Source organism: Carassius carassius, chromosome 17 (assembly GCF_963082965.1).
Source record: "Carassius carassius chromosome 17, fCarCar2.1, whole genome shotgun sequence".
Classification (NCBI taxonomy): Eukaryota; Metazoa; Chordata; class Actinopteri; order Cypriniformes; family Cyprinidae; genus Carassius; species Carassius carassius.
In genome coordinates, this window is record NC_081771.1 from 29,011,229 (window position 1) to 29,039,006 (window position 27,778).

Sequence of the window (27,778 nt, forward strand, 5' to 3'; positions counted from 1 at the left end):
CAATTATTTTATGTGTGGATTTTAACATATTGTTGACAGTACAAAAGAGAAAGATAAGCTGGAAAGGATTTCAACCTGTTTCAAGCTTATGCGTTTCTGTCATGATGGTCTATTGATAAACATTCAAATTTACATCATAAATATAAGTCTGTTTAGTCTTTTAAGGTGGTTGAATGCATTCTACGTTTTAATGCAAAACTGAAAAATCATTATGCTCTTAATTGTTTGACCCTCAGTTAATAAAACTTTTTAAGCAGATTTACTATTTGTATTCGCTACTAAGGCTGGAGAAATTCATATAACATATTACTCTTTAAATATCAAGGGCAGCATTGCCTTAAAGTAAAAAAATAATGTGTATATATATATATTTGTGTGTGTGTGTGTGTGTGTGTAAATATATTGTATGCGGGATTGAGGATACTCTGGTCAAATCTTATCTCATCGGGCCCTGTATGATGAAGGGCTTATTTTGATTTGATCACTAATGGTAATGTCTTCTCCAAAATATGTTTTTATATATAGTTGTTACAGTTCTGTCTAGCCCAAAATGATTTATTACGATAACTGCAGTTTGCGGTTACTGTGGCATGAAAGAAAATTAAACTCTTCTGGCTGGTGGCGGCAACATGTAAAGTGGGCGTGGCTAGTACGGTGTCGCTCCGCCCATAACTGCTCTCATTGGCTCGGTCACATTCTTAAGGGAGATTTAGAATAAATTAATGTAATTTTGACACTACAGTAACAAGTCAGGACACAATCATAATTCTGCAACCAGGGAACAGTGAGAAGATTTAACTTTCAAATTTCATTTAAAAAACATCCAATGGATGAACATGGAGGCAACCCAACAAACGGAGAAAACAAGCAAAAGGTGATGTTTGTAAAGATAAAGGATTTCTTAAGTATCTGTGTCAGTTTATTGCAGTGTAAAGGTTTTAAGATGTCTTTGTAGTCTGTAAGCTTAACTGTGTTATATAAGACTATAGAATACAAATTAAAGAGACTTTGGTTATATGCTCTTGCTTTTTATAAATTTTAGCTTGAAAAATATCCGATTGACATGACGCCAGCATTTTGAAACCTAACTGACAGTGATTACGTCATACTGACTGACTTTGTCTGAGATCGGTCTTTAATTAAAATAGTTTCTAGATTTCCCTTTGAATATATATATTTTTTGCTTTCTCTATTATATCTTTTTTCTCTATTCTTTATCATGCATTGGAGGCGCAAAGCTATATTAAACACACTAGAAGTAGCCAGTTACATAAAACTGTAACTAACCAAATTAATCCTAGACTGACCTAGACTAACGTTAGTTATTTAACATATATATATATATATATATATATATATATATATATATATATATATATATATATATATATATATATATATATATATATAGCCTGTCACTTGAAGGGTCTTGACCTTCCGAACTGTACCTATCCATTAAAATCATACAACGTCAGAATTTTGAAATAATTAGTTCTGTATAAAAAAAAAAAAAACATTTTTTATTTTTTTGATTAGTTTCAGGACCTATTGTTGTTTTCTGTTTGCATCTGATATTTCTATTCAGGTAATACCAATGATCATATTAGAGTTACTTTTAATAGATTAATTCTACCTGTGTGTCAGATTTGTTTGTTATACTTTATTGATTTTTTTCTTCAACACACTTGTTTTCATAGACTTACAGCATGGACTCAAAGAATGAGAATGAAGACACAACAGAGGAGACTGAGAACAATCTGGTGCCTCATGAAGTGCCAGTCAGTATTTATAGATAAACAGATACATTGGCTGATTGATCCCCCCCCACCCATAACTCCATACTGTAGTTTTAAGTACAATTATGCTATTATAAAATATGTAAATGGTAATAACAAGGATTGTCCTAATGTTTAGCAGTGTACATGCATACAAATACTACATGATGTCAGAGGTATTTGGCATATGCATATATAAATTAACTGAAGTGCACCTCTACAGTACATTCATTTTTTTATAGTATATTCCGACATCATCATATTTGCCTACAATGCTTTTGCTTTCAGACAGGAGTTCTGACTGTACATATAAAGGATTGCAAAGTGTTTCCAAACATCTGTATCCTAATATTTCCCAGCATCTCAAAATAAAAATTTTAAATATTTTGCAATTTAAATAATTTTAATAATAATTATTATTTTTTTTTTTATTTTTTTGTCATCGTTTTCCTTGATCACTAATCCATTCTACACAAAAGACTTTCAGTTTTTTCTCAGGATATCTGTTGGGGGAAAGGAAAAGTGCACCAAGCTTCAAAGCAACAAAGATGCCAGAGCAGGCAAAGCAGATTTCTCACTTTGCTTTGATGAGTGGAAATACTTCTCCATTCAGGTTTGTCACTACCCTGAATTATTCCACATTTCCATGGAGTGAACAGTTTTTGATGTGTTTGCTGAATTTATGTGTTCTGATCTGATGTTAGAAGATCTGTATCACACAGTTATGTTACTATTATATACTGATTTGGGCACAACATTTTAATCCAAAACACTGATAAAAAAATTATATTCAGCCATTTTTCAGTTCTCAAAAATTGTGTTTGTGTGATGTGCTTATGTATTTTCACTCAGCTTTATGCCTGTTTTTACTTTTTTTTTTTTTTATTCAGATACCTGAGCAGAATTCCAGTGCTGTGAATCCCAATCAAATCATGGTGGAGCTTCTTTTCTTTGAGCCAGCAGCAAGAGATCCTAAACCAATGGGCAGCGCTTTCTTCAATGTGTTGAAAGTTCTCAATGTATGGCTTTTTTTTATTTTATTTTTTACAAATTCTCAAACCTCTTGATGAATGAAAAATAATGATGAGATTATCTTTATCCAGGAATCCATTGTCAGTCACCAGTTTAATGTGATGCTCAATAAGCAGGTAACCACCAGGTTTACTGTTGTTTGTGTTTGTGTGTGTAAAGAAAAACAACACTTAAATTTGGCATGGAAATTAAATTAACTCTGTTCATGTTCTAAATGCACCTTATTGATTTGTTTCTTTTTTTAATTTCAACATTTGTAGTCTTTGATAGGAAGTGCTAAATCTTAAGAAAATGTCAATTATCAATCTATGAATGTCAAATTAAGTATTGACTAAACAGTATATCCTTTTTTAATTTATTTTTTAGGCTTAGCAATATGTATAAGAAATATTGTAATAAGTAATATGTATGTAAGTTATATGTAATAAGAAAATATTAAGTGTATTTTCAAACATTAAAAAAAGTAAATGTATGAGAAGTATAAATCAGAACTATATAATTGGTACATAACTGGTAACAGGTTTGCAGATTTATCCTAAGATAATGTGTAACTAACTGCCCATCTTATATAAATTTTATGTTACATAATTGTTTATCTACAAATTCTCACTACAAAACGACCAAATTGTGCTCTATTCTAGGAAAGTGCATTGTTGGGTTCATGTGTGAGAGAAAAAAATATTATTTTCTGTTTGATTGTAGGTTGTTTGCAAGTTAGATGTTGAGATGGCCATAACATATGGGTCATTTGGTTATGGACACTCTCATCAGGTCAGTAATATTACTTAAGAATGCTGTAATGTTCTATATATAAGCTCTTTATGATCAGTTAGACATAAGCATTTTAGAATGATAAACTGATCATAATTGTGTTGTGGTGTTTCTTTAGGTGAAGCATCCTGAAAGGACTGTGGAGGAACAAGTGGAAAAATCCCTTTTTCCCCGCTGTCCTTCAACCGACAACCTCCATGATCCTGACCAGTGAGATTCCCTCCTAAAATAAACAGTCAAATTACTGGTTTTTCACGTGAGCCACTAAACTTGCTTCTTTTTCTTCTCTTTCAGTAATGAAAAAACCACTCAGTCAGACATTATTTCTCATTTGATTAAAAGAGACAGCCAAGGAGGCAGAGATCCCAGCGATCTTATGGACCAAATAGAGAAGAGAGGCAGGTGAGAACTATATTTTAATGTTTAATTCAATGTACATTTTTGTAATGTCATAGGCTACACTGTGTTAATAGTAACCTCTGTAAAGAAATAGTTCATCCAGAAATACTTATTCTGTAAATGAAATAAAGCTGAAATACAAATACAAAAAAATTAATATTTGATGAAGAACTCTTAAAAAACACAACACTATTAATAGAATAACAATTAAAGCTAAATAGAAGTATAATAAAAATGGCAAAAGCTCATAAAAAAAAATAATTTAAACTTGAATTACATAATAAACTGGAACTACCGATTATCAAACCTGTATTGTTACCTAAAATTAAAACAGAAAATATATATTTAAAAAAAATGTTTTTGATAAATGAAGTAAAGCTGAAATAATGAATAAATAAAATATAAATATTTCATAAAAACTTGAAAAACGTAAACACAAATGAGAAACAATAATGAGTTAAATTAAAATGACAAAAACTGAAATAAAAATAGTGAAAGCTAAATAAAAATATTTGAAAAATAATACCAATGACAGAAGCACCTAACAAAATCACTAAAAATTTAAACCTGAAAGTAAAATGAAAACTTAAATGTAAAAATAAACTATCTGAACTTTTATTAAATTCTGTTGCTGCATTTAAATTCCATCGCTTTAATGTACTTGTTTTATCTCATACATGTAGGGCATAAGTTTGATTTATTTTGCTGTAATTATTGTTTAGGACTTAATTTCAATGTCTAAAATCAGACCAAAATAGCTTTAATTGTGTTTTACTGTTGAGGAATATAGCTAAGAGGATGTCACTTGATGATGTCATAATTTGGAATTTTAGAATGTTCCGCCTATAAAAGCAGCAAAGCTGTCAGATTCTAAATCATTTCTGACTGATGCTTCTGACTAAGGCATTCCCTTGCAGATACAACAGTTGCAACAGCGATTTTTACTTCGCATTTGTGATTTGAACATTGTGAGTTCCACACAGCGGTTTGCTTTGGACCAAGAGCTTTTTAACAAAAATCTTCTTTCAGAGACAGTCAAAATGACCACCAGTTATGATTTAGGTGATGTTAAAGGTGAAAGAGACCAGTCAGGCCCTTTGTTTGTGGGTAATTTGCACCCACATGTAACCGAACAGGTGCTTCTTTCAATCTTCCTCCCATTTGGACCAGTCTGTTTTGTGAAAGTATGCAGAGACAGAGCAACCAACCTCCCTCGTGGGTTTGGCTTTGTTACTTTTGCACACCATCACGATGCACAAAATGCCCTAAATGCTATGATTTTTTCTGAGCTCTTGAGCAAACCCATGCAAATCAAGTGGGCTAAACGCGATTCTACTTTGAGAAAAAGTGGGATTGGAAATATAATTATTAAGGGCTTAGCAAGAGACATCGATGACCTTGCTCTATATGACACTTTTTCATACTTTGGGGAAGTTCTCTCCAGCTGAGTGGTCTGCTACAGTAATGGTCAACCAAAAGGCTATGGTTTTGTCCATTATTCCACACCAGAGGCTGCTGAATTGGCAATTAAGAAGCTAGACGGTATGCTCCTAAATGACCATCTAGTTTCTATAAGTCATTACAAGTCCTACGAGGAACGCCAGGCGAACCAAAATGAGAATTCCAAATGCTGCAAAAGAAAGAAAACAGTCTTTACATATCAAACCTGCCATACAGCTTGGGCAGTGAGGAGCTGTGCTCCCTGTTTTCTGCGTTTGGATATGTGACCAATGCAAAGGTTATTATGAACAACAGTCAGAGCATGGGTTATGGATTTGTTTTATATTCCTCGATTAATGATGCCATTATAGCTGTATCATTAATGAATGGCTGTATTGTTGGCAACCGGCCAATGAAAGTTGCTTTCTCCCATGGTGCAGAAAAAAGGAAAGAGAACCATAGCAAAGAACAAAAAACAGAGACAAAAAATCTTTAGCCTATTAAAAATGCTTATCCTATTCTTAATAATATCAATCAATTAATTTCTCCCAATGTTTTTTTTCTCTCTTTCTCTTACTCATGGAATTTGGGTTCCTTTCCACTGTCACCTTTGGCTTGCTTAGTTGGGGACACTTAATAAGGCAATATGGTAATTGCATGGTCACTATTGGATAAAAACTGAAGTGATCTGATGATGACATCACTGTTTTCTCCAGAGCTGCTATAAATAAATGATCAAATAAAATAAAAACATGTGCAGAGATTTTTGTGTATGTGTGTGCGTAACAATTTATAATTGTAATGATTAAAACCTTCATGTTCGTCCGGAAGGAGGCGGGAACCGGCGGACAATCAACATGAAACTTTAATTACAAAAATAAACACAAAACAGCGCACCAGCCCCTCACGGACGACTGGTGCGCTCAAATAAAAACCAAAACACAACTAAAAGCCCAGGCCTGGTCCTCTCTCGTCCTTCACTGTCGTCGCTCCAGTTTTATATCCTTCCATCTCCTCTGTGGGACTCAAGACCGGTGGTGGGTCGCAGGTGTTGCGGATTTCCCAATCACTTCACCGGCCTCACTCGTGTTCCCACATCCCTCGGCCCCGCCCCACTCGTCACATACCCCCATCGCCCCTCGCAGGCCGGGGGGTACTCCCGAGACTGCGCTCTACTCCCCCCCCTCCCTCCGGGGGGGACCGCTCACGGGGACCTGCGGGAACCTGGGGGTAGGACAGACGAGGCGAGAGAAACGGAGATGGAAGGAGGAGCGACAGAGACGAGAGAGGATAGAGAGGGAAAAAAAATAAAAAATTCCGGTTCCCAGACTCACTGCTGCTCGGCCCTCCACCGGCTGGGTGATCTCCTCCGCGGTGCCTGGCGGTGGCACTGGACGGCCCTCGGCGGACGGCACGTCACTCCTCCGCCGCCCGGTGGACGGCGACGGCTCCTCCGGTTTTGGGCAGCCGGCAGGAGTCCCCCGTTCCCTGCTCCTCCGGATTCCTTCACGGAGGCAGCAGGCTCCGGCCCTCTGGCGAACGGCGCCGACTCCTCCGCTCCCTCACGGACAGATAGTGGGCGGTCGGCAGCGAGCTCGCCCGTCCCCGGCAACTCGCTCCAGCCCACCGCCTCGAGCGTCCATGGCGGCATCCTCCTCGCCTGCTCTGTGGCACCGCGGATTCCCCACAGCGGCAAGGGATCTTCAGCAGCGCGTCCCTCCTTCTCCCGGGTTTCGGCACCACTGTAATGATTAAAATCTTCATATTCGTCCGGAAGAAGGAGGCGGGAACCGGCGGACAATCAACATGAAACTTTAATTACAAAAATAAACACAAAACAGCGCACCAGCCCCTCACGGACGACTGGTGCGCTCAAATAAAAACCAAAACACAACTAAAAGCCGAGGCCTGGTCCTCTCTCGTCCTTCACTGTCGTCGCTCCAGTTTTATATCCTTCCATCTCCTCCGTGGGCCTCGAGACCGGTGGTGGGTCGCAGGTGTAGCGGATTTCCCAATCACTCCACCGGCCTCACTCGTGTTCCCACATCCCTCGGCCCCGCCCCACTCGTCACAATAATGATTAACTTACAGAACCTTTCTAATATTCCTTCTTTACTAGCATGAGTCTTTTTAACCCATTCATTTCTGACACTAAGTTCTGAAAAATCTTCACACGTTTAGTTTGTATTTTAAGATGTGAGGGTAAAAATGTCCCATTGACAGCATTGTCAATGTCATGTGTTTTTGCTGTTTTGCCAACAAAATTAATTATGTAAATATGCATCAGAATACAGTGCATAGTCATATGACCATAGGTTTTAATTTTTACTTGACAGTCGTTTTACACTATTTACAATGTATTAAAAATAGCTGTGCAATGACTCTTTAGATCCCCCTTTTGTGGTGCCCCCAGGTTACGCAAGCTTTATAAAACTCTAGAAAAATGTGAGATGAAGCAAGATGTTGTTCAGTTTCTGGAGAAACTGGTTCTGAGACAGGAGCCCGAATCCCCCTGGACAACAAACCTGGAATCAGAAAAGCAACCAAACACATCAGCAAGTCCAGTCCTGTAACCCTGTAAACGCACAAATGTAAGTTTTTCCATATGTAATCACTACCCTTTTAACCTATGACTCCACTTTCACAGGATAAAACTTCACCTTAAAATGAAACATGCCACATTCTCCAACAGAAAGAATCAGAAGACAGATGATTATGAGAAGATGTGGTGTTTAGAGCAGTTTTTGATCTCTTACACAATGTGTGTGAATGTTTTGCTTATGAATGTCTCAATAAAGACATCTGGATAATAAATATTTGTTTTTGTTTTACTTATAACCTCCATAATACCGGAGGCGTGTAGTAACGGAACTATTCCTCACGGAACGTTTTAATCTCCGTTTGTTTTTACGGGGAATGTGCGTCAGTCGAAACGACCCCTTGTTGGTAAGTAAGTAGATACTGGTAAAGTCTTTACCCATGAAACATTTAATACGTTATCTAAAAGTTGTTATGTAATTAAATGTCTATCCGAAATATTAATTTTACCCGCTGTCATTTCTTTTATGCATACCGCTCCTGTTACGCGTTAGAAAATAGAAACGAAATTTGATTTGAACCTCATAGTTCATCATGGTTGGTCTCGGTCAAGACATTCGGACACTAATCCAGTAATTATATATTATATCTAACTTATCATTAAATGTACCATGATTAGTAACTGTGGTAAAGTTAACTGTTTTGCAACTAAGAAATCTGTTTTTCTAAACGTTTAAAGTGATATATTTCATCTTTTAATAATTAGTATTTAGTAAACATGGATTGATTATAAGAATAGTAATAAGAAAGCACTCGTGTATTAACTTGTGGCTGTGCTGATCTAAACTATGGTTGCTGTGCGTAAACATGTTATTGTTGATATGAAGTAGATTGTGGGGAAATGGAAACAGGCCTGTGTGCTGTCCCATGGGTGCCAGTGAATATCGATGGTTCTGATTTACTGGCCAAAGCCTGGTTCGGTGACACACAGTACCGGCTTCTGCTGAGTGACCTGAACACTGTGTGGGAAGAAGACATGACAGCAGATGACATCCAGAGTCGAGCACAGGCAAGAATACTGCTTCTAGTGATTTTAATTATTATTAGCTTTATTAAAATATCCTTATATTCTTTAACATGAAACACTGTGAGGAGATGAAACATACTGTAGCATCAATGTATTTCTGTTCAAATAATAATACTCTGAAATGTTTCTATAATACTAAAATTGACACTTTAATCAGAATCAGACTGAATAAGCTCTCTTGCACTACAATGATTATATCTTCACTGTTTACTTCACTGGTTTGCACTCTGTCTGCCATGTGCCTTGTGCTGCTTTACTTATCTATCTTGTTACATGACCTATTTGTATACTTGTACTTTATATTTTATTATTTCTATTTATTGTTCTACTGTTAGTGTTATCTGTATGCACCAAGGGTCTAAGAGTAACACAATTTCAATTCTCTGTATGTATGTACTGTACATGTGGAAGAATTGACTATAACGCTTGACTTGACTAGTATAGAGGATTGTATCACCACAATTTTCAGTTCTAATGGAACTCTTGGCCTGTCAATACTTCATACTGATCCCTTCTCTTTTTCCTCTCTTCCTCTGTAAGAAAGGATCTGAATAAGCGTCTGAGGGCTCCTACACAAGCTTTTTTCTCTCATCTGTGTTCTGTGGCACGACCTTGTTTCTCCAGTGAAGATGATGATCAGATTTCTACTGCACACGTTACTCTTGAACAGCGTGGTGACAATCTAACAGTCAAACTCAAAAGTGAGCTGGCTGGGATGGCGTTCTACTGGGAGTTCCGCTGCAACACAACACCTGTTGGCGTGGTATGAACCTTATCTGGTCAAATAATATCTCCAGCTGTGATTTAACATGGTTTTGAATGTGTTTGAAACATTTAACCTATTCTTTTAACCCTGTGAAGCCTGACATATGAAATAATGCTCATAGGAAATGAAGCAGTTCATTGAAACAAATGGATAGATGGATATAAAGTTTGCTGATGTGTTTTCATTGAGTGTCATATTTGATACATAAGGGATGATGCCTCGTAGAGTATTGTACAGGAGAAACAAATAGAAAAAATATTCAATTTGGTGCAGTTGCTGATATTTATATGGCCAAAAAAATTCTGGTACTTTGTAATTCTGGTACTAAACCAGTGAGATCTTTTATAAAAGTCCAATAGAATACTTGCATAAAAAGATTAAAAATCAGTTGTCACTCTATATCTATTAAAAATATGTTTTAGGAAGGTGATATTTAAATGCTTAGTTTTATCAGCACTCTTTAGGTTTTATTGTGAGGTCAAAACATTTAATGCAATGCAGTTTAATGATGGGAATTATAATAAGCATTCCTTAAAAGCCTGATGGATAATTTTTCATAATCAGATTTTAACAAGATTTTCAAAAATAAATAAATAAAAATTATGTGTACATAATTAATCACCCAAGTAGCTTCAGTCCTGCAAGTGTTCATCTTAAAATATTACTAGCAATATAAACTTTATTCTGCATTTACTTTATGAAAATCATTAAATATTTTTCATCAAAAAGACACATCTTTAAGGTGGACATTTTTAGAATTATAATAAAAATGCTTGTTTTTTTTTTTTACCCTTTTTTAAGTACAAACTAACAACAATAAGGCATAAGCCATAAAGTAGATCTGTATCACACTAATGATCTCGAGGCCTTAAAAATCTATGTATTAAATATACAGTATGTTTCTGCTTGAATCAGGTGTGCATGCATCTGGTGCGCCCCCTGCTGGCAGTGATTAGAGTCCTGCAGCGGCAAGTGGAGGATCTAGCGGCTCTTTTGGTTCAGAAGGATGCAGAGATACAGGACTATCAGGAGAACGGCGCTGTCCTAAGTAGAGGTAACAATCCCATTTTGCATTCTCTCTTATGTCTTTTTTTTTTTTGCTCGCTGACACTCTTCTAAAACTCTGCCCTCACAGCCAGACTTCAGACGGAGCCGTTTGAGGTGCACAGGTACAGGGAGAACTTCTTCACACAGGTGCGAAACATTTTTACATTCAGTGTCCTGCTAAATGTACCCAGTGTAAACAAGCTCCATCAGAACTAGCATGCATGTGACACCGTGATTCAGTCACATGTATATACTGAAGCCAGTCCCCAGTGCTGCTTTTAGGGTTTGTTACGGGAGAGAGAACTGTGAAAGCTAGACATGAAGAGAGACTGGATCGCTGTTTGAGTCAGAGCTGAGGGTCACCACACACATGCATACACACACACACACACACACACACACACACACACACGCACAGTGTATAATTAGGCTGTGGTTTTTGCAGTGACAGCTCAGTTGTAGCTTTGCCTCACACTGAACTGTCTATTGACTGCATGTTTTATTTCTTTTCCCGCCATAGGCGTGTGTGTTTTAGAATTTCCTGCTTTTTTAGCGATGAGTGGGATTAGGTCTGGGCAATATGATGGTAAAACTAAAGTGTTTATACAGTGGAGTCCACTTTTAAAAACTGTAGAAGAAATTGTAGTTTTTTTTATTTTTATTACAAAACATATTATCAGTTTAACAGTTTGAGTGAAAATCCGAAATAAATGTCAAATGAGATTTGAGATTTTCATGAAATGAAAATAATAATAAAGCTAGTTGCAGTTTAAGGAGCACTTCATATTTCCATTTTATTTATCTATTTTGTTTAATGATTGTGACAATAGAGTATTATACTAAATTAGTACAACTAAGTACTTAAATAGCACAACTGTGAAGATGTTCACTTGATGATCAATGTCACTAATGTACAACCCCATTTTCAAAGAAATTGTTTGGACAGAGGCATGTTTAACACTGTGTGAATTCACCTTTCCTTTTAATTACACATTTGAATCATCTGGGAATTACGGATGCTAATTTTGAAAATAGATGCTGCTCAACAGTCCGTAGTCATTGTTGTCTGATTCTCCTTTTCATGATGGGCCATATATTTTCAATAGGAGACATATCTGCTCACATCCACATGTGTCAGCAGAACCATGCTGTTGTAGCACATGCAGAATGAGACCTGGTATTGTCTTGATCTAATAACCATGGACTTCCCATGAAAGAAGTCATTTTGATGGCAATATATGTGTCTGTACAATCCCAATATATGCCTCCATGTCAATGGTACCTTCGCACATATTCCAGTCACCCATGCCGTGCACTGATGCACCTCAATACAGTGACAGACGTTTGCTTTTGCATCTGTTGCTGATGAAAGTCTGGAAGGTCCCTTTGGTCTTTGGGACTGAGAACTCAACGTCATTTTTACCCAGAAACAGGTTAAAATGTGGACTCATTTGACCACAGTACACATTTTCACTGTCTTTTTGACTATTAGAGGTGATCTCTGGCCCAGAGAACCCCACGGCATCACTGCATAGAATTGATGTATTGCTTTCTCTTAGAGTAACCGAGATTCAAGTTGCATTTATTGATGCAGCAGCAGACTGTGTCAAGTGACAGCGGTTTTCCGAAGTAATCCTGAGCCCATGTGGTTTTATTTAACAGCGCAGCATGATGGTTTCTTATGCAATGCCATCTGAAGGCTCAAAGGTCAAGCACATTCAACTGAGGTTTTCTGCCTTGCCCTACACAGACTGAGATTTCTCTGTATTCCCTGAATCTTTTCACAATATTATGTATGGTAGTTGATGAAAGACTTCAACTATTAGATTTTTGACTTGTTTGACCCTCCTTTCATGAAATTTGGTGCAAAGTGTTGAGCATTGATCCAGCTTTGTTTGCAAAGACCGAGCTGTTCCTTTTATACCCAAACATGATACCCTCACCTAATACCCATTCACCTGCTTAATGTGAGGGGTTTCAAAACAGTTTAATTGGGATATTCTATAACTTTTTCTCTTTTATTTTGCCTCTGTCCAAAATTAATTAAAGTTGGTCAGTGACTACTTTGGGCAGTCTTTTCTTTGTACTTTTGTCAATAAAAATAAAAATGAAAAAGAATTAACAATTCACAGATTCTCACTTTGATTACAGTTTACAAAACATCCCAACTTTTTTGGAGTTGGGATTGTACTTATTTGATTAGTGATGTAGAAATAATGCAGAATCTTAAATATTTCTGTACATTTTGTCTTAAGATATATATATATATATATATATATTTTATAAATGTCAACATTCCACAGCTTTATTGATAAATTTAGATGTTTACTTCCATGTTTACATTAAGATTTTTTATCTCATATTGTGTTGGACTTAATTAATGGATAAAATGACTGTCTTTGAATGTAGTTCATCCTGAATGATACATTTGATAGTATAAATTAATATTTGGTATAATAATATTGAATTCATATTTGACACTAATGTCAGACGTATTCACTTCTTTTGAATAATCTGATCTGTTGGTTTACGTCTGTGTGGTATTTAATTTATTAGCTGATGATCACCATATTTTGATTTGTTTTTAAGCCTTTTTTTTCACTGAATATTCAGCAAAACTGTAGCTGTACCATCATGACATATTTTCATATATAACTTCTCATACCAGGGATTTGGTCAAGCCACCATCCCTAAGCAAGAATGCCAGTCAATCACGCTTCTGACCGCTCTGCCTTACGGTCATTACAAACACACTGACCACAGTGGGAGGAGCCAAAGCCGCAGTCATAATTTAGACCAGAACTGTGTGTTTATGGGCCACTTTTTGTTCCCTTGATAAGTAATGTTTTTGGTGCTGCAAGTTTTTTTTTTTTTATTGGATTCAGTCATGAGCTTTAATTTCAGTGCTGGCGGCCGTGTTTTCTGCGTGAGGCGAGTCCTTTGATAGGCCTATGTTTGATCTCTGTCAGTGTGTATGTGTGAATCCACCGGTATTTCTCACTGGCTTGATGAATGTGCAGTCAGATATGTGTGGCTTGACTTGTTGGTGTGAGAAAAGGATATGAGTCTACTCGCCCACACGCCCACTGTACCAAACACTGACTTACTAGTCGCCCCTAAACTGGTGGATTTCCAACTCACGGTGACACCAGTGTTAGATGTATTACTCCATAGCTTTCACAGCTGATAACAATTGCAGACATTATATGTGTGTGTGGGTGTATATATATATATGATTTTCACTGTTATTTACACAGGATCTGCATTTTTATGGGTTTAAATAAGAGTTTTGTTATAAAAAAACAATAAAAACAACCAGGAGTGAACCTGGTTTTCACATTTAAGCCACAACATTTAATTCATTCCATAAAATAAGTATAATGAACTACTCAAAAATCATTTTGAATGTCTCCACATTTAATAATCACTCATATTGGTCTTATTTAAGTTTGATAAAATAAACAATAAAATATGAACATTTTGAAACATTACATATTAAGCAGCACAACTATTTTCAACATGCATTATAATGTTTCTTGATTCTTTAAAGATAATGTGACACTCAAGACTGGAGTAATGGCTTCTGAAAATTCAGTTTTGCCATCACAAATAAATTATATTTTAAAATATATTCAAAAAGAAAACGGTTATGTTAAATTGTAATTATATTAACTTTTACTGTATTGTTGGTCAAATAAATGCAGCCTTGTTGAGCATTAGGGACTAAAAATGACCAACTCCTATATAAGACCAGTGTAATGTATACTGTATAATAGCAAATATACTTTATTTACACTGTGTAGAAGTTGAAAATGGTGATTAAACTGCAGAATTGTCCTAATGAATTAAAACACTTCAGTGATTTAGACTTTGAATTAGATTATATTTAAGTGAAAATAATTGGATATTCAATGTCATATTTGCTTTCACTGTCTCAGAGAAATTATGTAAATTTTTATTAATTATCATAATTAGCAGAAATGGATAAACCTTTAAAAAAAAGGAGTATATTTGCTACCTCCTAGTCCATGGTTTGGAAATGCCTCCAGATTTCTAACAGTACTTGTTGTGTCTATTAAAATGTGAACTTTCACATTATTTGATTTTTTTGGACATATCAAAGTCATTTGACTGCCGCTGTCTCACAATACAATGGGAAATTCCACTCCACTCTGAAGAATCATTTAAGACCCAAGTCAGAATTAAAATGAAGGTGTGTTTGGAAAAATGTCTCACTGAAATGCCAAACAAACATAGCAAGTCTCTGGAAAAATAGAGGCCGTTCTTAAGATTCCTGATCAGCAGAAGCCTGGATGAGATTGTGTTTGATGGATAGATGGATAGTCCTGCTTGAAGTGCTGTCTTTAACCGGTCAAAACTTAAGAGAAGACATGTTCGTAAAGTCAATTTTGAAAGACGGTGACGCATGCTCAGGTTTTTTGAGGGGAGAGGAGAGTGTGAACGTTTACTTTGTGTTTTGAGTGGGAGTGTGTACGTAGCTTGATTAACACAAAGACTTGCTTTAGGGTCCATATTAGTGTGCATGCCATCCTCTTTGCAGTTCTTTTGGGGCTAAATGTATTTATGTGTGAATGTGTTTAAGTGACGCAAAACTGTTGGTTTTTTTAGGTTTGAGGCATAAAAAGAGAAAATTTGACCGGGTGAGTTGAGAAACCAGTTTGGGTTTGGCACTGACAGCGTGACCCTTCCCACCACCACACCGAAAGACCAGCAAAAACACCCCAAACCATCCTCTATGCAAGACGTGTGTACATTTAGATGACCTTCTTAACATGCTTTTAGTCCAAGTTATTACTAAAGAACGGGCAAATGTAGTTCAAGAGTTTAGAGATTCTTATGTTCTGGATTTATTTTATCAATAAATTTTTAATAAGAATGTTTTTTACTATCCGCCAGTACTTATAAGGGGGTAGATTTTTGTATCTTCATACTCTCTTCTCCTGGATTTTCCTTCTTGCCACACGAGCAACATCACCCATCCTGAGAGAAACAGCAGGATAAACAACACAAGAATGAGGAATTTAGGCTTTTCGTGTCAAAGATGTGTTCTGTGGTCCAAAACAGAAATAACTTTTTCATTGTCTGCTCAAGACACTTCTTAATATCATAGTATGTAGGTTTTTTTGGATACCTTTGGTGATCTTAGAAAAAAAAAATAGTATGCAAATATGAGAGGGGTTTAGCATTGTAATGAATTAAAACTTCCTAATCACCGGGAAGAAGGAGGCGGGAACCGGTGGACAATCATATGAAACTTTAATAACAAAATAAACACAAAACAGCGCACCAGCCCCTCACGGACGACTGATGCGCACAAAATAAAACCAAAACCTAAAATAAAGCCCAGGCCTGGTCCTCTCTCGTCCTTCACTGTCGTCGCTCCAGTTTTATATCCTTCCATCTCCTCCGTGGGCCTCGAGACCGGCGGGTCGAACAGGTGTAGTTCATCTCCAATCACTCCACCGGCCTCGCTCCCACGTCCCTCGGCCCCGCCCCACTCGTCACATACCCCCATCGCCCCTCGCAGGCCGGGGGTACGCCCCTCCATATCGTGGGCGGCCGGAAGCGATCTCGCCTGTCCCCGGCAACTCACTCCAGCCCACCGCCTCGAGCGTCCATGGCTGCACACTCCTCCCCTGCTCGATGGCACCGCGGACTCACCACAGCGGCGAGGGATCTTCAGCAGCGCATCCCTCCTTCTCCCGGGTTTTGGTACCACTGTAATGATACAACCTTCTTAATCATCGGGAAGAAGGAAGCGGGAACCGGCGGACAATCAAAATGAAACTTTAATTACAAAATAAACACAAAACAGCGCATCAGCCCCTCACGGACGACTGATGCGCACAAAATAAAACCAAAACCTAAAATAAAGCCCAGGCCTGGTCCTCTCTCGTCCTTCACTGTCGTCGCTCCAGTTTTATATCCTTCCATCTCCTCTGTGGGACTCAAGACCGGTGGTGGGTCGCAGGTGTCGCTGATTACCCAATCACTCCACCGGCCTCGCTCGTGTTCCCACATCCCTCGGCCCCGCCCCACTCGTCACAAGTATCTTTTTACCTTATTTACTCTACCATTTAAAGATGAAAAAAACCTTTTATTCAGCAAGGATGCATTCAATTAATCAAAAGTGCCATTAAAGACTTTTATAATGTTACCAAAGATTTCTGATAAATGCTAACACAAAACTGCTATGCATTACTATTTATTAAGCAGCAAATAAGCATATCAGAATGATTAGTGAAAAATCATGTGACACTGAAGTAGGGATATGCCGCTATCAAATATTCCTGTTGCGGTTAATTGATAATGCTTTTATCACGGTATACGGTATTATCACGGTATTGAAATTTTGTTTTAAAAAAGTGGTCATAATACAGTATAACAGGTTAAATAACTTTTTTTCTTATAATAAAAATAACTAAACATTTAAAACAATAAAGCAATACAGAAAACTATAGAAAATGTTATGTGTTTTACACATTAAAGTGCAAAAGAACTATAAAAACCAATAGGTATCACTTTACAATAAGATCTCATTAGTTAAATTTAGTTAATGCATTAACATTCAAGGCAAGGCAAGTTTATTTATATAGCACATTTAGTACACAATGGTAATTCAAAGTGCTTTACATAAAAGAAAGTAAAAAAAAAAAGTAATGAAGAAAAATAATCACAAATATTAAAACAAGCAATTTAAGAACTTGGAAATGAAAATTATTTAAAAATTGACTTAAAATGAATTTAAGACAGTTTAAAAATAGACAATTATTTTACAGAAAATACAGTGCTATACATTTACATTTATCTGACGCTTTTATCCAAAGCGACTTACAATTGCTATATATGTCAGAGGTTGCACACCTCTGGAGCAACTAGGGGTTAAGTGTCTTTGCTCAGGGACACATTGGTGTCTCACAGTGGATTTGAACCTGGGTCTCTCACACCAAAGGCATGTGACTTATCCACTGCGCCAACACCACCCCAATACATAAAATATAGTGTAATCAGTTCAGACATCGCATAGTGCTCATTCAATAAGTGCACAGCTAAACAATGAGCAATAGCTACATTTACTATAGAAGTTATTAATCTTTGTTAAAAAATACAAGTCTTAGTTCATGTTAGCTAACACAGTTTAATAACACAGTTGCAACTTTCGATTTTAACAATGTGTTATTAAATATTGGAATACCTAAGATTAATGAATGTTCAGAATAATTTTTTCATTGGCAGTTTGTTAACTAATGAAGCCATAAATGTAAAGTGTGAATGAACAATAAAAGTCCAAAACACTTTCAAACAATATCTAGGGCATTTGTAGTCCAGATTTAAAAAATAAATAAATTAATGTTTGAAGATAAATAGCCGATTAAGTCTAAATATTTCAGTAGTTGGCTCTGTAATAAACACCATAGGGAAAACACAAATCTGAATGGTTATTTAAGATTATTTAAATATGGTTCAGAAAGTAACAGCTGCTTTATTTACTGTGTTTACAGGGTAAAAGCTGCATTTTAGCACCATCAACTAATGATTGTTTTGATAATCGATTAATCGATCTGTCGATTATTTTTACGATTAATCGATTAATCTTTATGTACTTATATTTTAGTTTTGCCCATTTTTTCCAATTAAATTATTAACAAACGGTCTTAATCATTCAACATAGACTTTTTAGAGATATTAACCATTTTGCATGGTCATATCCTCATCAAAAATATACCTGGAGTTTTGTTTTATTATGTGTTAGTAATCCTTTGTCAAACTCTTCTGCAATCAAAACACTGACCCATACTCTAGCAAATTTCACAAGGAGATTTCAAATAATGTTTTCACCATGGCAGTCCTTAGAACTCCTAAAGTAGTTTAACATCCCGAACAAAGCTTATTAAGGAATCTTTCAGAAAATATTTTCACGAAGAATAAGAATAAAACAGAATTTATATAAGAATAAAACAGAAACAGAACTTCCCAGAATTTGGGAAGTCGTGGCCTAATGGTTAGAGAGTCGGACTCCCAATCGAAAGGTTGTGAGTTCGAGTCCCGGGCTGGCAGGAATTGTGGGTGGGGGGAGTGCATGTACAGTTCTCTCTCCACCTTCAATACCACGACTTAGGTGCCCTTGAGCAAGGCATCGAACCCCCAACTGCTCCCCGGGTGCCGCAGCATAAATGGCTGCCCACTGCTCCGGGTGTGTGCTCACAGTGTGTGTGTGTGTTCACTGCTCTGTGTGTGTGCATTTCGAATGGGTTAAATGCAGAGCACAAATTCTGAGTATGGGTCACCATACTTGGCTGAATGTCACGTCACTCACTTAAGAATAAATTTGCAGTACATTGCATTTTATTATTTTTTCTTTGTAAACACACAACTTATACCTGGGAAACAGCTTTATAGCTTATGCTGTGAAATTGTAAACAATCCTTTGAATAAAGTGCCAGTGGCATGAAACCTGAATGGAACTCACATTTTAAAGTAAAATCCATCAGAAGATTGTCCAGAAAAAAAAAAAAATTGATACAAACAAAAAACCTGCTGTGTGAAAAAGAGCAGTGAATACTTAGAAAAAAAGTGCATTTCAAATACATTTACACATTTACCTCTCTCATTCAGTCATAATTAGGCTGCAAGACTGAATTATGAACTGGTAAACGACAAAGTGATCACAGAACATGTTTGTTAATCTTTAAATGTTAACTGTTAAAAAGCAATGTTATTAGCTTTTACGACTAAACATTTGCAGACAGCATTGTACTGGAGAATCTGCACAAATAAAAGTCTTAACCCTTGTGAATTGTTCAAATTCACTACCCTTTCGTTGTTACTGCTGTAAAAATGTGTCAGATTCATATTTTTTTCTCAATTTTTTTTGCATAAATCTGTTAATCAACTTCAGTCCTGATCAAAACTACCAAATGTTTTTAAAAAAGTCCAAGATTTTAACTCTTTAATTGCCAAGTTCATAAATGATGTCACTGATTTGGGGGGGGCTGGATTTTTCTTTTACTTTTTATAACAGTCTTGGGCATGTCAAAGATTAGTAGCAACATTGGCTTTGATGCAATTTTAGTTTTTGTGCAGCATTAGATTTAAATTTTTTCTCCCTAATTTGTTGTTGGTGGCTGTTTTTGCCCCATTGACTTCCATTATAATGACATTTTTATAATGACATCATGCATTCTTGATTGTTTGTGGTTTTCCCTGTTGGGAAGAGGTAACATTTGTTATTTTTACAGTTGATCACTAGGTGGGACCATTAACCCTTAGATAGGCCTGTGCAAAAAAAGCTTAGTTTCTGACTTGTATATGAAGCTATATGGAGTATAAAAGCATATTATATTGTGTGTGTGTGTATGTGTGTGTGTGTGTGAGAAAGAGAGAGAGAGAGTGTGTGTGAGAGAGACCTTTGCGCACTTACCTTTATGCATTTGAGAAAATCAAAATGTACACCTCAGCTCTCAGAACTACATGGAGTAAACAAAAGTGCATTTATGCACCTGGGCTGCCTTTTGATGGTGGTGATAAGTATAGACTAAACAAAAGCAAAGTACATGGATTTAAACACTTGCATGCCATTCTGCTGGTCATTTGATGGTGAGAAGAGCAGCAAGCAACACGAGAAAGGGCTTGACTTGTACTGAAGTTTTAGAAATGATAATGCAGCTTGACCCCTCCAGCGAGCTGCAGCTTATTTGAAGTTGGTATAGCATTTTGGTTCATAATACATTGTTCATAAATCTGATGCAAAGTAGATTTTTTTTACAGGATTTTAAGGTTTTAAACTGGCTTTACCATCAAGAAAAGACGAGCATTTCACACATAGACCATCCGTACTTTTCACCATCAAAAGGCAGCAGGTGCATAAACACACTTCTTTTTTTATTGTTTACTCCATGTAGTTCTGAGAGCATGAGGTGCATATTTGGATTTTTTTCAGATACATCAAGGTAAGTGCACAAAGGTCTCTCTCACACCCTCTCTTTCTCTCTCTCTCTCACACACACAAACACTATAATTTGCTGTTATACTCCATATAACTCCATATACAAGCCAGAAACTAAGCCTTTTTTTGCACAGGCCTATCTAAATGGTTAATGGTCCCACCTAGTGATCAACTGTAAAAAATAACAAATGTTACCTCTTCCCAACAGGGAAAACCACTAACAATCAAGAATCTCACACACAAACACTATAATTTGCTGTTATACTCCATATAACTCCATATACAAGCCAGAAACTTAGCCTTTTTTTGCACAGGCCTATCTAAAGGGTTAATGGTCCCACCTAGTGATCAACTGTACAAATAACAAATTTTACCTCTTCCCAAAAGGGAAAACCACAAACAATCAAGAATGCATGATTATATGGTGTCATGGCTTTGCAATCAAAAAATGTCGTTATAATGGAAGTCAATGGGGCAAAAACAGCCACCAACAACAAATGAGGGAGAAAAAAATTGAATCTAATGCTGCACAAAAACTAACAATGCATCAAAGCCAATCTTGTTACTAATCTTTGACATACCCAAGACTGTGATAAAAGGTAAAAAAAATATCCAGTCCACAATCACTTTTTAAATTGAAAATATGTAATTTTGTGTGTTTTTTCCCAAATCAGTGACATCATTTATGAACTTGGTAATTAAAGAGTTAAAATCTTGGAATTTTTTTTTTTAAATTTGGTAGTTTTGATCAGGACTGAGGTTGATTAATAGATTTATGCAAAAAAAAGAAAAAAATATTTATCTGATACATTTTTACAGCAGTTTAATTTTAGTGGATGTTTTCATCCACGAACATAACGAAAGGGTAGTGAATTTGCCCAGAGTGTACCGTTGTGTTTTTGAAAAATTTCAAAGCATTTTCCCAAAATATGGGTCAAAATAAGATTTTTCACCCAAAATCATTCCATTAGCTCAAACACAGAGAAAGTTGTGGCCAAAATAAGACTCAACTTTACCCCCTAGTGGACGAAAATGTCCCCAACAACGCATAAGGGTTAAACAGTTAAACAGTTCAGTAGTGCAGAGTTTACAGGCTCTTCTTTTTTGAAAGCTCAAAGTAAAGTTCTCCCACACTTTCGATGACTTAGTTCGATTAGTTTTATCTTCCGCTTTTTTCTTTTTCTTTCTTTTTCTTTCTCAAGCTTACTCCACTGCCGTCTGTCTCCACCATCTAGCTGAATGCTGCAGACGCAGTTCGGGAAGCACGTGACATAAAATGAGGCCAGCTATTGGCTATTCGTTACTTCTCCTGCTGTACTGGCTGAATAAAACCTGCGGTGGCTCATTACTGCCACACTTTTGGCCATCGCAGATTTAAAATATGCACAAAATGAGCCGCTTACGGCAAATAAAAGTTGTTTAGCAACTAATCGATGACTAAATTAGTTGACAACAATTGTAATAATCGATTTTAATCGATTAAATCGATTAGTTGTTTCAGCTCTAGAGTGAATGTGCTTTCATTCTGTTCGTCTCTCACGTGTTCCTCATGTTCTTCTCATGCGTGCTTGTTTACATCAGATCGCATGCGCTCTTTCAAGCAGCATACAGCGATGTTGTGCATTTTAAGCAGCTGATGGGAATACTATTCTTAAAATGCATTCTAAAATGTATATTTATTATGATATTTAGAAGTGCCCATGATAACAATATCGTGCATATTAATCACCGCAATATATCGCATTACCGAATACCAGCACAAGTCTACACTGAAGACGAGAGGAATGATGCTAAAAATTCATCTTTCTAAAGTAAAATTCTGGGGGTAAAGTAGAGGAATCACATCCCCTGTAACTGCTACAGACCTGTGTGTGTGTGTGTGTGTGTGTGTGTGTGTTATTGTTAGACACCAGGATCTGTCAGGTGTCCATGCTTTAATTCCAGCTAAAGCTCAAGACGTCTTCCTGTAACTGAAGCTCTTGGCTCCTGGCCTTTACAATCACCCCAATCTGATAACCATGAAACCTATTCAGGACTGCTTCTCGAGGTCAGATGTCTCTCTTTCTGTTATTCCTTCTCTCTCTCTCTCTCTCTCTCTCTCTCTCCCTCCGTAGCTCTGGTCCAGTTTTCCACAGGGTGAGCTCTGATCTGTAATTAGTTAGCTGTAGCTGGGCTGTGGTTTACTCTGCCTACTTTGAACCCCTGAGAAGAGCTGCCCTGCCAGCCAGAACAAGAGTAACATCCCGTCAAACACCAGTCCCTCTCATAAATGTCATAGATGGAATGGAAACATTGTAGAAAATGTAAAAATAGATAGCAAAATGAGATAACTAAATTTTTATGCTTTCTAAAGCAATAGTGGTGTTTGCTTGTGCAGAAGTTTTTGCCCAAAATAAAAACATGGTTCGGTCCCTCCTTCATTGTACATCTATGGGAGGTTTTTACCTGTTTTATTGCTGAAAAAATTGTCCAGTCAAGTAGAAAAGTAAATACAGCTCTCCTCAACCGGCCACATAATTTGTTCTAAGGTTTGTTTAAATCCCTAACCCTAAGTATGATAATAATGTGATGTTTGTCTTAGTACGCACCACTAATAAGAAATCTAGGGAGTGTGAGACAGAGGCTGAACTGAGAGGAAGAGGTAATAGATATTTTTAGGAGGGGGTTTGCCTGAATGAGAGTGAGGACAGATTTATAGAGGAATGTAAAATTAAGCTCTTCTCTTGGTTTAATCCATGACGCCCATTTAAGACTTCACCTGCTTTTATTTGTTTCCCTATAGATTGTGTGTGTGTGTGTGTGTGTGTGTACAGGTTTATATATTCTGGTGGGGACTTAAACCTTAATATACACTAACTCATGGGGACTCGTGTCACTGTTGGGACCTAAATTGAGGTCCCCATGGGTACACAAGCTTATAAATCATACAGAATGTATTTTTTGAGAAAGTAAAAATGCTGAAAGTTTAGATTTAGTTGTAGGGTTGGTTTAGGGTGATAGAAAATATGGTTTGTGCAGTATAAAAACCGTTATACAAGGATAGCTGACCAGACTGTGTGTGTGTGTGTGTGTGTATACTTGGTTTCAATTTAGGTAATGAAAGAAAACATGCAGTTTATTCATATTTATTGTTAATGGTCTTGAGGCTGGCAATGTGGATTTATTTTGTTATTTTTTGATGCTAAATTTTATTTTCAGTAACAATCTAAATCTGTATCATATAAACTCCACTAAATAAATAATAATAATAATTAAAATGGATCTGTATAGATAGCAACTTTACAGAAAATTAAGTCTGTTTTATGACCACATTTTTAGGGATAATACGTTTGTTTTTTATAATACTTTTATTCAGCAAGAATGCATTAAATTTATCCAAAGCACCAGAGATATTTAGGGCATACAAAAAACACTGAAACTTTTGTTTTACCATCATATAAATAAATTATTATTATTAAAGAGAAATGTTTTAAATGTAATCTAAAATAAATTCAAATACAAAAAGTTATTTTGAAATTGTAATAATATTTCACAATATTAATAATTGTAACGAATTACAAAGAATTATGCTGCTATGATGTCAAATTCAAAAATCAAATGTCACTGATTTGTCTTTGGGCACTAGCTTTTTAGAGTGTCCCAACCAAATGTGCATATGTGTATATATATTATAAAATGTATAAACTCATATTTGACATTGCAGTAATAGTAATAGATACTGCCACAAAATAATAAATCTACAGGATAAGTAATTTTGTGTTTGAAAGTGAGTGAATTAGTCACATTTTTGCTAGTATGTCTCAATATCTTACTGCACACTCAGAAGTACATGCTTGCCCTTCACCAACAAAGTGTAGAGCTCAGAACAAGAATCAAGACGCTCTCTGGAATCTTCCATTAGAGTCCATTAGTTTAGGGTTCTTCCACAAACCACTGAAAACCAGCCAATGCTGTTTACCTGCTATGAATAGGTGTATCAACATGGTGCACTAACACATGAACCGCTTTTCCTGACACTTCCATCTCTGACGCACACAGATGATGATGGATGATCATCTGACCTGCTACTGGTGTGATTGTCCAGCACACATATAATCAATTTCACTTAGAAGTCACACATGTTTTCAGCAGAACAACTAAATTGCTCAAATTATATGACAAGACGATGAAAAAAAAAAAAAAAAGGAAGTGTTCGGGAGCGGAGAAATTTGAGGGGAGACAGGAAGTGCACACTCATGAACTGTGGTCTCTCTCCTCACATTGCCCTCTCTGTCCCCGAAGAGAAACTCAAAGCATTCATTTATTTTTTATGATATTTCAACAAACAAATAATAAAAATAAATCAATGTAAACCCCAAATGTCTACACGCATATTTAGGGGCCCTTCATTCATCCAGTGGTCACCAATCTCACTAGGTCAATATTTGGCAAGCTAATTTTGAGAGTGTGTCCTCTCTGTTGTGAAAGAGAATGTGTTTGGGAAATGTGTGAATGCAGTCATCTTTACCATTACCCTGTTGAACTTGCTGTCACCCAACCTTTACCATTAACACTTCTTTTTAGCTGGATCTTTTTTTTTTTTTACCATTAAGAACATTTCACTCCCAATTTCTAAATTGTCATAATGCATACACATGGTTTTGTTTTAAAATGGCTTTACTTTCACTCAGGCAAAATGTAATTCAAATTATGTACTTCTCTCTTTTTTTACTTTATACTGACAATGAAATGTTTCTGATTACCAGTGAAACTGTAGAAACAGCCTGTACTCTGAGTAATGATGCTGAAAATTCATATTTTGCCATCACAAACCCATTACCCATACACATATACCCAAAATTGTGATATAATTATCATTTTGAACAATATTACAAAAGCAATTTTTCCATTTAAAAATTTTCCTTCTGAAGAAATGCACTCGGAAAAGTAATGGTTCAAGACAGTTCCTCTATGGTGACTAATAAGTAATTAAATGTCGTCTCTTTCTTTATGGTGTGGTCATTTTCTCTTTTCTGTCTACTAGATCGTTCCACAGATGGGTGTGACGCTGGACAGTGTGGGTTTTGACTCAGAGTTGCAGGCTCTGTACATGGCCTTAAGCTCGGGGAAGACAGGTCAGAAACGCAAAGGCTCTCCTGACAGCAGCCCTCCGGCAGAAGACAAGCACGTCTCTGAACATCACCAACACATCACTGATGTCCCCACAGGTTACTGCCTCACTGACACTGAGCTTAGTACACGAGTTAAAGGAATCATTCCAAACTTGTATGTCTGGGGAACACAATAGGAAATGTTTTGCAGAATGTTATTTTCAAAGAATGAGCGAGGGAACGGGTTTTGTTACACTGTATTGCACCTGTATACGTGTGACATTGGTCGTATCAAACATCATCGGCTGTTTCTGTATCTCATAACCAAACATTATGGTCATCAAATGCATATAAAGGCACCACATGTGATTGGTGGTTAAATTATGGCTATGCATTCAAAGCTATTGTATAGCCATGGAATTTGTATGGAACACTTTTATGGTGCCTTTTTGTCAATTTGGAGCCTCTTGTATTCCACTGATACATTTAAAGTTTGGAACAACAATTAATGATGACATTTGTCATTTTTGAGCATTGTTTGTCTTGTCTGCTGTGCAGATGTGAGTTCTTCACTGGCTTCTCAAGAACAGAATGATGTCAAAGCATCATCACGAAGACCTCAGGTGGCAGACAGTAAACGGGTTGGCTTTTTAGTTTTTCTTTTCATTTAATAAATGAAATATTTGATTGATTCTTCCAGAGGACTGTGCTGCCCTCTGGTCTTTTCAAATCCTCAGTCATTCCTCCATCATTGCTGAGCCTTAAGATGATAGAGTTTGACCTCTGTTTGTTTTTGGACGTTCATCAAAAGAACAATTTAAACATGCATCTAAACAGGCTACAAAATGTTACTCACCTTGATGTGATTAAAGTAATATTCTGGGTTGAATATAAATGAAGCTCAAACAAAACATGTACAAAAAATGCACCTAAAATGAACATTGCAGATATATATCGATCTATGAGTCAAAATAATTTTCTTCTATTATAAAGATTAAGGTTTCAGTTATCAATGGTTTTGGACCCAGATTATTCCTTTGAGGGAATTTGAACCAATTCTGAATGATTCTTTCAGGATGTCCCGTTACCATCAACTGTTGGTTCTGAGGAACGTTCCACCTCACGGCCGAAGAAGAAGAAAGCAGTGGGGCTTTTTCGGTGACTGTTCATGCTTCTGAATCAAGATAGTGCACATATGGACCCTTTTATTTTCTGAATGCTTTATAAACATTTTTATTCTTTTTAGGTTTGATTTTTAAGTGTATATGGACATTTCATTATTGTATTTTAGTCTGTATGTCCATCTTAATGTTTAAAAAGCCATTAATAAAATGTTGCATTTTTTAACATGTTCTCAATAGTAGGGTTGATGCACCTCAACTGGCAGCATGTGAAAAAATTAAAAGATGCTCAGAGTATGCTTAAAATGTGTTGCAATTTCAAATCTGAGCATCTACTTTTACATCAAGTTAAGATGCACAGGTTTTTTTAGTCTGTTGGGAGGATAACTGTGTTTTACAATGTACGGACTGCTACAACCAGTGCTTCTAAGAAAGAAGGCAAGACAAGAAGGTTACTGATTTTAACAAAGTTTGTATGGTTTGTAGATATATAAAGTTTAGTTTGAGGCCATTACTAGTAAGTAAATGTGATATGCTTGAGCACAAATGCATGTTCCAGAAAAATCATCAAGACTTTTGAATGGACGGAAATTCTGACCACAAACCCAACACACATAATCCACTAATTTCTTTGGTTTTGGCTTTGCCTTTGTTAGAATAAGCTACCGCTTTGTTTCACATCATTCTATTGTCCTAGTATTGTTGATTTATCCATCTCTAAACATAACATAAAAAGTGAATTGTG

At 36.4% G+C, this 27,778-nt stretch overlaps 2 protein-coding genes across 9 annotated transcripts; both read left to right on the plus strand.

The window, feature by feature from the left end:
* The first annotated feature begins 665 nt into the window (after positions 1 to 665).
* On the plus strand, positions 666 to 8,361 carry LOC132161539 (cation channel sperm-associated targeting subunit tau-like). Of its 7 annotated transcripts, XM_059571664.1 has the most exons (11): positions 667 to 874; positions 1,698 to 1,778; positions 2,064 to 2,115; positions 2,255 to 2,388; positions 2,666 to 2,794; positions 2,879 to 2,923; positions 3,510 to 3,578; positions 3,697 to 3,788; positions 3,873 to 3,980; positions 7,807 to 7,972; positions 8,065 to 8,361. In XM_059571664.1, the coding sequence occupies exons 1-11, from the start codon at positions 827 to 829 to the stop codon at positions 8,080 to 8,082; spliced, it is 942 nt and encodes a 313-aa protein (XP_059427647.1). In that variant the 5' UTR covers positions 667 to 826; the 3' UTR covers positions 8,083 to 8,361. The 7 variants fall into 7 exon arrangements, with proteins under 7 accessions (XP_059427650.1, XP_059427647.1, XP_059427649.1 ...); XM_059571667.1 differs by lacking the exon at positions 8,065 to 8,361 and having other exon boundaries at positions 666 to 874; positions 3,921 to 3,980; positions 7,807 to 7,995; XM_059571663.1 differs by lacking the exon at positions 8,065 to 8,361 and having other exon boundaries at positions 669 to 874; positions 7,807 to 7,995.
* LOC132161541 (non-homologous end-joining factor 1-like) lies at positions 8,284 to 27,778 on the plus strand. Of its 2 annotated transcripts, XM_059571670.1 has the most exons (8): positions 8,284 to 8,363; positions 8,843 to 9,024; positions 9,587 to 9,805; positions 10,724 to 10,862; positions 10,944 to 11,002; positions 25,846 to 26,029; positions 26,471 to 26,553; positions 26,988 to 27,778. In XM_059571670.1, exons 2-8 carry the CDS (start codon positions 8,857 to 8,859, stop codon positions 27,072 to 27,074), a joined length of 939 nt encoding a protein of 312 aa, XP_059427653.1. In that variant the 5' UTR covers positions 8,284 to 8,363; positions 8,843 to 8,856; the 3' UTR covers positions 27,075 to 27,778. The 2 variants fall into 2 exon arrangements, with proteins under 2 accessions (XP_059427653.1, XP_059427654.1); XM_059571671.1 differs by lacking the exon at positions 8,284 to 8,363 and having other exon boundaries at positions 8,849 to 9,024; positions 9,583 to 9,805.